General features: G+C 47.0%; 1 protein-coding gene across 2 annotated transcripts in view; it reads right to left on the bottom strand.

Moving 5' to 3' along the window:
- RRP12 (ribosomal RNA processing 12 homolog) overlaps nt 1-3,029 on the bottom strand; it is a 28,797-nt gene extending 25,768 nt beyond the window's left edge. The window contains exons 1-3 of one of the 2 annotated variants that reach the window (XM_036829321.1): nt 2,797-3,029; nt 2,023-2,255; nt 415-498 (exon numbers count right to left, since the gene is read on the bottom strand). In XM_036829321.1, coding sequence (XP_036685216.1) covers nt 415-498; nt 2,023-2,255; nt 2,797-2,935 — 456 coding nt within the window. In that variant the 5' untranslated portion in view covers nt 2,936-3,029. The remainder of the gene's footprint in view (nt 1-414; nt 499-2,022; nt 2,256-2,796) is intronic. The other variant, XM_036829322.1, reaches the window with a different exon arrangement.
- Nucleotides 3,030-13,070: the final 10,041 nt, after the last annotated feature.

The following is a 13,070-nucleotide window of genomic DNA, read 5'->3' as shown; positions in this document are numbered from 1 at the left end:
ATCACGTAACTTCTGGAAAACTCCAGGGTACGGTCATGAGAGAATGGGAGTGAAAAAGGTAAATGATGGTTTAGTATTATTATGGAAATAATTTTGACTTAACCAACCCCCAAAAGGGTCTTGGGAACCCCCAAACTACACTTTGAAAACAATTTTACTAGAGAATCCCCTGGGTGTAACTCAGTTTCATGGATTAGGGGAAAAAAATAAAAGAGAGTAGTGGATTTTGTTTTACAAGAATAATGTAGCAAATCCCACCAGGCTTACCAAGCCACCTGAGAATAACTGAAGCGCTTTCACCTGTTTAAGGCTGTCCTTCTCTATCCCCGCATGCAGGGGCCCCTGCCTTCTCCTTATAGCCTGAATAACCTGCTACTCCGAAAGCCCGCCCACCTGCAAGTCACACCCACTCACCAGGGCAGCAAAGTACTCAGTCTCTGTCTCCTTCCCACCCTGGGAGCGTATCACCTCGGTGACAGCAGCCAAGACAGCACAGATCTGCACATGAGGGAGAAGGTACCTATGACATCTATTTCCTATCAAACCCCACCGCAGGGTAGCCTCTTCTCCTTCCTGCTTCACAAATTATTCTCCTGATAAAGCCCAGAGCAGACAAGATGAGCAGTATCCAGAGCCAGGGGAACACACACGGGGCCCGGCAACAGGAAAACTCACACATCTGCCCAAAACCCACCTCTAAGGCTCTACCCCTTATATATGGAAACACCTGCACAAATGTGTAAACATTCAAGCACAAGTGTTCACTGCCACAACCAGTTGGAAGAATAAAGCAGCCATCAACAAGGGATTAATAATGTACTCTTATTATATAGTAATGACAAATTCAAACACTATGTAACTATTGAAAAGAGTGGTGAACAACTACATAGATTAACTTAGAAACACTGATCAGTGGTGAAAAAAGTTGTAGAATAGTATATAAAAAATATAATGGCATTTCAGTAAACCTAAACAAAATGTGGGTAAAAAAGTCTAGAACAGTAATTTGACAAGAGGCCACTGAGCACTTGAGATGTGGCTAGTATGACTGAGGAACTGCATCTTAAAATTTTTTAATTATTTATATTTAAAAACAAATACTTTATCCAGTTATTTGGAAACAGATTTAGAACTACTTGGGTATATGAATCTACTTTTGCAACTGTAAGTTTTATGAACTTTAAATACAAATCAAGTATTGCCAATGAAGATTTAGCCTCCAAATGGAGGTGTCAGACTAGATTTTGAAGACTCAGTACGATAAAAATAATGCAAAAAACACCTCACTTTTAAAAATATTGATTATAAGTTGAAACAACAATATTTTGGGTACACCAGGTTAAATGAGATATATAATTAAGGTTAATTTCACTTGCATCTTTTTTACTTTTATTTAACATAGCTACTAGAAAATTTTAAATTATGTATGTGGCTTACATTATATTTCTTTTCAACAGCGCTGGTCTAGAAAAGTACTGTTACTGTTAACAGTAACTACCACAAAGGAGTTAAGCTGGGAGAACAACTTTCATATTTTATTCTACTCACCTCACTTTGTTATCATTTATAGTTTTGACATTTTTCATTTAAACAATGAAAAAATATATATATATATAATTTATAAACTAAAAAAAGTAAATAACATTTAGGTCTTGTTAGATAAAACATTTTTTAACCACTGTTATTCAGTATTAATTTACTCAACAAATGTTTCCTGAAAACATTCTATCAATATATAAAAAGGCCTGTGTTAGGTATAGCTTAAGAGATAAATGTTTGCAAAAAATGTTTTGGACATTTGAAAATTGTCAGGAAAATACCCTGAGGGACTTTACACTTGAGCCAGGAAGATGTTCTTAGAAAAAGCAGAAAGTGGAACCTGCCCTAGGAGAGGTAATAAGCAGCAGACACAAAGGGTAGGAGGGGTGACACATCATCCAGAGATTCCACCTGTTGCCACCGGACAGCAGTCAGCTGGCCTCCCCTCACTAGCCTCCGGCTGTCCTGAGAGTCCCCCCCTACCTCCTTGTGGGCAGCCGAGCTGGACTCCCAGAAGCGCTGCACTTTGCTGAAGGTGACGTTTGTGCAGTCGGAGAGGCCGCTCAGGAAGGTGCCCGAGGACTTCTCGGTGAGAGCTGGAGCCACCTCTTCCTCTTCCATGGCAGTCTCAGGGGCTTCGCTTTTACCCAGAAGCAGGGATCCTGACTGCAGTTCATTATGCAACTTTACCGCATCAACTGTCAAGTCGCTCTTTCCTGAACACCGGAGGCAAAGGGTAAGGCCCCCACTTCTACCCGAACCTCCTTTTGGCTAAGAGAACAAGAACTACCCCTAGGAAACAAACAGGCGGAGTCCAGGCCCCCAACCAGAGAGGCTAAATTCTGAACGCGGTCTGCCTCAGCAGTCCACTGTACACCTAGAACTTATCAGATTCAGAAAGGGAACCCTCCAGGTAAAAGTTTCGCCGGTGGGAGTCGGCTGGGGGCTACAGTGAGGGGCCTGGGAAAGAGATGAGGGTGAAAGCGCTTTGTAAAGCGCCACCACGGTTAACTATAGGCGTGAGTACTGACTGATACTCGTGGTACTCTAGCCAAGTCATCTCCCTCCTGTGGAGTCGGTTTCTGCATCTCTTAAATGGGGAGGGTGGACCTTTACAACAGGCTCCAGATCGGACATTTTAGGCGACGAAAGGTCCGATGCTTGGGCCCCAGAGCCTGCAGAGAGGCTCAAATCCATTGAGATCCAGGCCCGCCCAGAACCCCGCCGCCGGCTGCGCCTGGGTCGCGACCCTGCTACCTGAGGGCCGGCTGAAGAAGCGGCTGCGGGCAGCCTGGCGGTGGCGGGAGATGGCCGGGTTGCTGTCGCTGCTGTGGCCTTTCTTCCAGCGTTTCAACTTGGCCGAGACCCCGGAGGGCAACTTCCCCGAACGACCCATGTCTACTAAGCCGGGGGTGAGTTTAAAGGACCGGGTTCCAAGGACCTAGAAACACACGCAGGACCCACGTGGGTTCGCAGCCCGCTCCACTTCCTGTTCCTCTGGCGTAACTTCCGTATTCACGTCCGTTACCATGGCAAAAGAGTCAACATCCGGTTCACGTATTCTCCAGGCTCCGATCTGGGAGGGGCTCCGAGGAGATCAGTTCCTAGGGAAGAAGTTCTGGTGTTAGGGAGCCGCTGGGGCTCTTACTCCAGGGCTAGGGTTCTTGGCCACAGGAGTGTCTTTTTTTTTTTTTTTTTTTTACATCTTTATTGGAGTATAATTACTTTACAATGGTGTGTTAGTTTCTGCTTTATAATAAAGTGAATCAGCTATACATGTACATATATCCCCATATCTCCTCCTTCTTGCGTCTCCCTCCCACCTTTCTTATCCCACCCAGGAGTGAGTCTTATAAAACTGGAATTCCTTTGCAGGTTAAAAATCAAACGTACATTTATATTATTTTAAAAAATCTAATTTCAAAACTTAGGCGTAGAAACAAATTTATTTGAAAGAGTTAATCCTACTGTGTAGCACAGGGAACTATATCCAATCTCTTGGGAAAAACCATAATGGAAAAGAATATTTAACAAAAAGGGGGACTTCTTGGTGGCACAGCGGTTAAGAATCCACCTCCCAATGCAGGGGACACAGGTTCGAGCCCTGGTCCGGGAAGATCCCACATGCCGCAGAGCAACTAAGCCCATGCGCCACAACTACTGAGCCTGTGCTCTAGAGCCTGTGAGCCACAACTACTGAGCCCGTGTGACACAGCTACTGAAGGCTGCGTGCCTAGAGCCCGTGCTCCGCAACAAAGAGTAGCCCCCACTCGCTGCAACTAGAGAAAGCCCGCGTGCAGCAATGGAGACCTAACGCAGACAAATTAATTAATTAATTAATTAATTAATTTTTTAAAAATGTATATATGTGTATAACTGAATCACTTTGAAAGATTGGCACAACATTGTAAATCAGCTATACTTCAGTTAAAAAAAAAAAAAAAAGAGTTAAGACCTGGCCAGATCTGAGGAGTGAAAACTGGTTTGGGCTGGAAAGAGAAAAAAGCAGGCAGTGATGGTCTAAACCCACTTAGCTATTTTCATTTATTACTGTGGATACCCACTTGCTAAACCACCCTTGCCTCACGACAGCACTCAATCCCACCTACTTAATATCCTCTTCTCCTAATTCCATTTCAGAACCAGAAAGCAATCCAGAACTGATTCCCACTCCCCTGAGACCCTCCCCAGAATCCTTTAGCCAGAGCCCAAACTTTACATAAGAGCTTCCCTCCCCTCTCTTGCAGAGCAGCATTCCAAGATTCCTCCAGAATTCCCTCCCTCAATTCAAGTCAGTAAATATGATTTTGTCAGACTAAGGCTTGATCCTGGGGCTTTTGGCTGATTAGGCTTTAAACATTCATTTTACAAACATTTTTTTTTAGCTCCCACTGAGTAAGACACTTCAATGAGTCAATCTTGTAAATGAACCAGAAGCTGACAAAGATTTTGCATTCTGCTTCCTTCACTTGATACAGTGTGAATTTTCCCCCTTGTTACAAAATGATGAAATGACAATTTGCGTCCCCCGCAAATTCAAATGTTAAAATCCTAACCCCCATAGATGATGGTATTAGGAGGTGGAGTTTTGAGAGGTGTTTAAGTCGTGAGGGTGGACCCTCATGAAAGGAATTGGTGCCTTATAAAAGAGATGCCTAGCCCTTTCCACCATGTGAAGACAAAGCAAGAAGGCACTAGCTATGAACCAGGGGCCTCACCAGCCACACTGGCTCCCCTGAAGCTCGAAACCAGCCATAACTGATCTACAGTATTAGAAGTCAGGATAGCACTTTTCATGGTGGTAACAGCTGAGAGTGGGCACAGTGGTAATATTCTAATTTTTTATCAGAAGGGAGTTTACATGGATGTATTCACTGCGTGATAACTCATTGAGCTGCACACTTATAACTTGTGCACTTTTCTGTGTATATATTAGTCTTCATTGGTTTACTAAAAATAAAAAGTCGTCCTTGCACACAGAGCAGAGGGAGCATCAAGACTGTTAACGTGAGAAAGCATCACTGCAGCAAAGGCAGCTAAGGCAGCTGAGCGTTGACTCAGCTGCACGAGTCACCACCAACTCCTCCCATCGGGCCCCATTCCTGGGACACAGGCTGAGAACTGGGTTGTAAGTCTGAGAAAAAGGAACTGGTGGCCTGAGGAGGAAGAGGAAGCCAAGTCTGGAAACTACTGTAAGCAAGCCGGTGCTCGCAACCAGAGGCCTAGATGTGGAGACAGTTACTTGAGAGAAGACAGACGTAAGTGTTGGGTTTGAGTCTGGACTTACGTTCCACATGACACGGAGCAAGGATTTAACCTCTCTGAGTCTGCATTTTATATTCCGTAAAATGGTAATAATACTACTGAACCCACTGGGCTACTCTCTCTGTGGTTTCAATGCGAAAGGTATGTTTGTCAAAATGCGTACAGTTCCGTAAATGTTAGTGATACCTTGTAAAGGGTGCCATGGTGCACTTTTGCCACCAGAGGGAGCTCTGCAAACAAGCAGTTAAAGCCAAAACCCTGCCAGAGACAGCTACAAACAGCAACAACGGCTGAGCGGCTGGGGTTTTGCAAATCAGATGCGGAGATGAAGAGGCCCAGGGTAGTGGCAGCCTTCCTATCCTTTTCCTAGACAGCAGACACTGCGGGCCTGCAAACCGAGTCTGCGTCATGACTGGATACAGCCCCTGGATGAACCATCAGTCTAGAATGAGCACTGGAGGTCCACAGCCTCCCTGCCGGCCCTCCACCCTAAGGCATCTGCTCAGAGCCTCCTCAAGAAGACATGTGGTGCCAGGAGAGGGGACAAGAGGCATCCAGATGGCCTGAGCACACTCTTTCCCACCCTGCACCCCAGGGTTCACCTTTTTGGTGAAGGACAACCACCTCGACCCTGAATTCCAGAAATGTCTTCCACCCAGAGGCATTAGCCATCTCCACGACTAGCCACATATATATGGCTAATAAGGACCACTCACGTTTGTAGGATGGGTCCTGCAGTCAGACCCTCAGGGTTAGAATTCAAGTACTACCACTTGCTGTCTGACATTGAGCAAGTCGCCTTACTCTCTGAGCCTCAGTTTTCCTCATCTGTAAAATGGAGATAAGAATGCCTACCCTACCCATAGGGTTTATGAGAACTAAATAAGATAACACATGTAAAAGTGCTTAACATTGCCTTGCACATAATGAGAAGGCAATAAATGTGAGCTCATTATTATAATCCAAAACACTCTTCTTCAGTAACAAAACAGCTTCTCAGCTACTATCTAAGTGAGGAGGACAGAGCACGTGTCCTCACTTCACAGATGGGGAAACATGGTTCCAAGGAGTTGAGTGACACCCCTAAGGTCACACAGGCGATCAATGGGCAAAAGCTGGGAGATCCAACTCTTAGCCAAGGAGCACCCCCTGTAGCCACTGCTCTTAAAAGCCTCTTTGAGGCTCATGTGGAAGGAACAGGGCTTCTGCGTCCAAAGCACTGAGCCCAGGGCCAGCAGGAAGACCTTTTTTAGGTCGTTGGGGCTGTAATCTGTTATGACACTAGGCAGGAGGAAACGGAAGTTGATGCTTAGCCTCTTGCCCTAAACAAAGAGGAAGCGATGGTTTGGATGTTTGACTTAAGGCTCAAGCTCTGGTGGGGGGAGAAGGGCTTTGTCACCCTGGGCAGCCCATCATGACCCAGGCAGTGGAGTTGCAACTGCTCCAGAGCATTTTCCTAACTGCTGGAACTATGTCAACAACCAGGCTTTGGGCTTAGGCAAGCTTGCATTTGGAGCCACATCCTAGGTGTGCCTGCGGACAGGCAGCTGAACTTTCTAAGCCACAGTTTCCTCATCTGAAAATGGGGCTGCTGTTTGGAGGCTGAAATGAGATCACACGTGCCAAATGCTTAGCACCGTGCCTGGCACAGGGGCATGAGTGAATGGCTGGGTGTACTAAAGAGGAAGTGTGTTTCCCTTCTGGTGTAGAGAGGACCGGTATCTGGGCATGGCAGATGCACTCTTGCTCAAAGGGAGAACTGTCTCCAAGGTGGAGTCCTCCATTTCTTCCCACCTGACAGCAGATGTCCATGGCTGGCAGAAGGGAGTCTGGGTAAGGAGAGACAGTGTGATCACCACTACCTGGCATCCTGATTCCCATAAAGTCAATCTTGGACTTCCCTGGTGGTGCAGTGGTTAAGAACCCTCCTGCCAATGCAGGGGACACGGGTTCAATCCCTGGTCTGGGAAGATCCCACACGCCGCGAAGCAACTAAGCCCGTGCGTCACAACTACTGAGCCTGAGCTCTAGAGCCTGCGAGCCACAACTACTGAAGCCCGCATGCCTAGAGCCCGTGCTCCGCAGCAAGAGAAGCCACTGCAATGAGAAACCTGTGCACCGCAACGAAGAGTAGCCCCCACTCGCCGCAACTAGAGAAAGCCCGCATGCAGCAACGAAGAACCAACACAGCCAAAAATAAATAAATAAATAAATTAATTAATTAATTAATTAATTTAAAAAAAAAAGAATTGCATTTTGCTTCTCTGCCTCCCACTGACTGTGAACCCCCTGAGGACAGGGACCATTCTGGTCCACTCTTTTTTTTTTTTTTTCACGGCTTCTCATTGCAGTGGCTTCTCTTGTTGCAGAGCATGGGCTCTAGGTGCGCGGGCTTCAGTAGTTGTGGCACATGGGCTTCAGTAGTTGTGGCTCACGAGCTCTAGAGCACAGGCTCAGTAGTTGTGGCGCACGGGCTTAGTTGCTCTGCGGCATGTGGGATGTTCCCGGACCAGGGCTCGAACCCATGTCCCCTGCATTGGCAGGCGGATTCTTAACCAGTGCGCCACCAGGGAAGCCCCAGGGGTCTGAATTTTAATAGGAAGTTTCGGAAGCATCTTACACTCATGATCCTGCTGAATTCTCACAACCAGGCTGTGCAGGAGGTGTTATTATTGTCAACCAAACAACAATAACAACAATAAACACACACACACACACACACACAAGGCTGCAAATAAGAGAAGAGTTTATTTTGTTCTTAAGAATTGCAATTCTGGAGACACAAATTTGGGTGAAACCTAAAGAGTGTTCCAGGGAAGGGAGTCAGGGGCTTTTAAAGGCAAAAGCCACAGGCTGCACTCTGGCACAAGAAAGGAAATGTTTGTCCTTAAGGGATAGGCTGTCACAAGTGTTTTAGGGTAAGGGTCTGATAAATATCTTGAGTTTCTGGAACATTGGGCAGATGTCCTGGATGCCTGCATTAAGGTAATAAGTGCTCAGAAGGTCAGATTTCTATCCAGGCCGAGACAAGCATAAGTCACACTTCCTCAAAGGCCTCCCAGCTCCATTTCAGAGCACTGTCTTAGCAACACTGACTCCATTTTGATATACCTTTCACATCATTATCCACATTTTACAGATGGAGAAACCAAAGCTGTGGAAAGTCAAGTAACTTGCTTAAGTTCCCAACAGCATTAAATGGTAGAGTTGGAATTGTAACTTACTTTTCTCTCAAGTCCTTTTCCTCATGACCAGCTGGTTACAAAGAGATGCAAGTAGCCTAGTTCTCACGTCCAGCACTCACAGGCTGGTTGGGGTGGCAGCAAAAAAACATGGTGGTGATGATCAGTGCCATCATCCAGGTACACCCAGGAGGACGGGAGCCCCGAGCCTGGCTGGGTGTGGGCAGGCCTCAGAGGAGAGTCAGGGACAGCTTTCAGGTAAAAGGTGACAGTCTTGGTCTATTCGGGCTGCTATAACAGAATACCATAAACTTGGTGGCTTATAAACAGCAGAAATTTGTTTTTCACAGTTCTGGAGGCTGGGAAGCCGTACAGGCAGATTCAGTGTCAGGTGAGGGCCACTTCCTGATCCGTAGACTGCTGTCTTCTTGCTGTGTCCTCACATGGCAAAAAGGGCAAGGGAACACTGTGGGCTTTCTTTTATAAGGTTCTAATCCCATGAGCCCTCATGACCTAATCACCTCCTATAGCCTCCACCTCCTACTGCCATCACATTGAGGGTTAGGATTTCAACAGATGAATTTTGGGAGGACATAAACATTCAGTCCATTGCAGTGACATTGGAGCTGCACAGCGACTTGAAGTTGACCTGAAAGGAAAGTTAGAGGTATGGGCCAGGCCGAGGGAACAGCAGCTGCAAAGGCACAGAGACTAGGGGTAGCATAACATGTTTGCTCTAGAGGTGGGTGCCAGTTAGAGACTATTGCACCAGTACAGGCAAGAAACAATGAGGTCTGACACCAAAGCAGTGGCAGTGGGAGCAAAGAGGAGAGGACAGATTGAAAAGTATATTTAGGAGGTGGAATGGGCAGCACTCACTGACTGACCAGTTATGAGGGATGAGCAGGGTTGCAGTGTGCAGTTGTGCAGGCTGTGGACTGCTCAGTTTCCCAGCTGAGGGATCTGAAATCCCATCGTCATTGGAGCCTCGTCTAGAAGAAGGGTTGGTCTTTTTCTAATTAACCAAGACATCATAGAGACTAGCAATAGCCCTAGAAGGGAGGAAAAATTACTCCCAGAGAGGTGATATTCCAGAATATGAGTGGAGGGTGTCTATGGAAGACACCACCTCTCAATAGCTGAAACAAAAAGCTGAATCTCTGACTTACTTCAGGAAGATACAGCACTGTCTGTGGGGCAATCGCCTTGAGTGGAGCAGGGAAGTGACCCTCTCTGTGGTGCTGGGAGGTGTGAAGGTCAGTGATGGGTGTGCTTAGAGAAGGGAGAGTTTAGGGATTGGTTGGTGAACTGGAGTGTGGCTGTTGCTGATCGGCTGGCTTACAGAAGAGTGGTTACCGAGGCAAAGTGTCATTGTTCAATTAAAGGGAGATGACTTATCATGGCTTAAATGGTTTAAAACCCTTTGGGGTGGTTACTTGTTGCCATGGCAACAGGACAGTCTTTGGGGTATGAGAACTTTTTTTTCCTCAAGTGACAGCTGGCTTAAACCATTCACCCCTCCCCCACAGGGGCGTTTTACTTTAATGATGGACCATGTTTCTCAAGGGGTTAAATGTCCAGAGGGATTTAGGGGCTGTTTGGGGCGAGACACCTGCCTGGTCCAGGCAGTGGCAATAAGGTCCAGTTTCTGTCATCTCCTTCCAAATCCTAGGCCTGGGGTGATCCCAATAAGGGACAAGGGATATTAGATGTATAGCAGGGGAAGGTCCTGGCCTGGGGGAAGGTCACGTATCAAATCAAAAATAGGACCTAGGAGTGAATGAAATTTTATCTGCGCACCTTACTGAGGACTATAGCCAGGGAGACAGCCTCTCAGATAGCTTTGAGGAAATGCTCTGGGAAGGTAAGGGAGGAGCCAGGATACATAGTCGTGTTTGCTGAAAAGACAAAACAAAAAAACACAAAAACCCCCCAAAACCCCATGTAGGCAAACATCAAAAGATTACTGCTAATCACAAAAACCAGACATCTCAAATTAATAAGATGTCTGTTTTACACTTAGAATTTAATCCAAAGAAACATAGACTAGGAAAACAGTTTGATGTGAAGGAGAATAGACGGGTTGGCTTATTGCCCTGTTTTGAGCATTTTTATCATCATAGTTCTCACACGCAGGGCCTAGAGGCAGAGGACCTCGTGCACCACTGGTGGTTTCTTTTCAGAGATTGAGAGTTCCATAATCCGGGGAGAAGGGTTTTTTACTATGGCTGGGCTGGACACTCAAGTCTGAAGCTGGGTTTTGAGGTTGGAGAAGAAAGGGTTTTGTCAGGGGAGCTGTAGGAAGCCAGTTCCAGCTCTATCTTCAGATGGCAACTGTAGAAGGCTGTGAAGCATGTGTTTTACCCTTCCTTGAAGCCCTGCTTCCTCTCTTAGAAGCTCAGAGTCTTGAGACATGAGCCACAGTCATCTGGGCTCACTTTCTGAGGCAGGATTCCTCTCCTCCTAAGGCACCAGCTGAGCTGGGGAGATCTGAGCATCACGCGATGAGTTTGCAAGATGTTGAACAAATAAAGACATGGTGTCCTGATGGGGAGTCCTGTGGGCTGAACGGCAGCCGCCCGCCCCACCTTCCACCCAGCAGAAAACATGGTTCGCCCCACTGGGATTCTAAATCGGGTCCTTCACTGAATGTCTGGTACTTGATAAGGGCGTTATCCTTCTGCAGAAAAAAATAAATGGGAAGGGAAGCTTGAGAGAGGCCTTTATTATTTTAAGGGACAAGCGAGGGCAATAGGGCTGTGATCACTGATTATCTTTATCTGAGTTTTTGTAGCAGCTGAACCAACAAGCTTGGTGGTTGGAAGCTGTTCCAGTCCTGGGAATTTCCCTGAGGCCTGAGGAATTAGAGCACTGAGCTAGAAGGGAGGCTGTCTGCCCTAAGAGTTCAGGGATTAGAGGCTGGCTGGGGGCCCCAGGAAGAGATGAGAGCTGTCACTGATGAATGTCCCTGACCAGGAGATGAGAGTAAAGAAGGCTCTGGAGCACAGGCCCCCACCCCCATGTGCCATGCAGGAAGGAGGGCTTATTTGGCCATAGTTACTCCCTGCCGGGCAGGGAGGGAAGGAGGTGACCTGTTTGGGAGCTGTGCAGTGGGTCCCTCAGGCTGTTCCCCACGCTGCCCCTCAGCTGTGATCAGAGCCTTCACACTGCTCGGTTCTCAGGTTATGTGAATGTGCTCCTGTATCCACCCACTTCTTTAGAAGGGCCCAGGAATCAGCCCTGACAAATGTCTGTGTGTCTTGTGTTCAGGAGAGATAACAATTAAGATTTAAAAAAAAAAAAGTAGTAGAGAGCAACATACACTGGTTTATCCTCACCCTTTACTGTCATTTGAGAAATCTTGGTTTGATAGGCTCTAAGCTTCTTTCCAGATTTGTGATGCTGTGGTAGATGCTGAATGAATCCCAATCTCTGCCCAGGAATTCTGGCTTCCAGCTGCAAAGCCTTCACAGTCCTCACATGGTTCCCCCCCAGCCCCCTTCTTTTCTGGATTTCTCCGGGCTCCTGCCTTTCCCTGACACAGCAAGCCCCAACTTTGGGGCCCTTCTCCGTGGATCACCTCTGACTTCTCACTGATGAACCCAGTCCCCTGCTCATCTCCTGTGCTTTTGAAAGGCTCACCTCACTTTCCTCATCTGTTACCTGTGGACTGGAGGTGGCTGGCGGTGGGGACTTGCAGTGGAGAATTATCAAGGTCTCTCCTAGCTCTGACACTCAAGGACACTCCGGGAGTTGGCCATGGGCAAAGGCATCATGCTTAGTGCTTGTGTATGGGTGTATAAGATAGAGATGCGGTACCCACCCTCAAGGAGTTTCTAGTTGAGTGGATCTGACACATACATAAAAAGTCTCTGATGCTCCAAGGTAGATATGCTGTGAGTTAATCAGAGCTCCTCAGAATTCCAAGGAGATGAGAGATCCTTTCTGGAGGCAGAGGGGGTTGGTGAAAGCAATAAAGTAGGACTTCCCAGGCTCTTTCCCAAGGCTGGTGGCACAGAAGCCCTTGGCCTCCTGCCCAAAGTATCCTAGTTATCTGCTCAGTTCCAATCCCAGTGGGCAAGGGATCCCTTACCAGGCAACCTCCTGGAGAGGTAATCTGTCCATAGACCCTCAGATTCATATGCTCTAAATTGGTACCTCATTAAATCTTTTTTGTCTTCTTGATCACATTGCTAATAGTATTTATTATTAATACGTTAATAATACATTATTATTATTTATGGCTATTTGCTGGTGTGAAAAGCCCTGGGAGGGCCTGGGCATCAGTACTGGGATGACCAAGCAGAAGGAATGACCAGAGGGAGAACTTCCAAAGAGGGATTCTTCCAAGGTCCCCCATGTGGGCTATGCCAGGAGCTTGAACAAGGAAGCCTTCCAGGACAGTTCTTGCTTTGCAGCCCTGGGAGAGTGTAAGCTCCAAGTGCAGATTTTAGTGCTGGACCTCATCCCAGTCACCTCCCTGGTCACTGAATTCCATCTTCTCGCAGCTGCAGAGGAGGAAGGCAGTGGAGCACTGTGGTTAGCGTGCACGCTAGGCCACTGGACTGCCTGGGTTTGAGTCTT

Source organism: Balaenoptera musculus, chromosome 16, assembly GCF_009873245.2.
Source record: "Balaenoptera musculus isolate JJ_BM4_2016_0621 chromosome 16, mBalMus1.pri.v3, whole genome shotgun sequence".
NCBI classification, from domain to species: domain Eukaryota; kingdom Metazoa; phylum Chordata; class Mammalia; order Artiodactyla; family Balaenopteridae; genus Balaenoptera; species Balaenoptera musculus.
The sequence above is the reverse complement of the archived record's forward strand: the minus strand, read 5'-3'. Positions and strand labels throughout refer to the sequence as shown.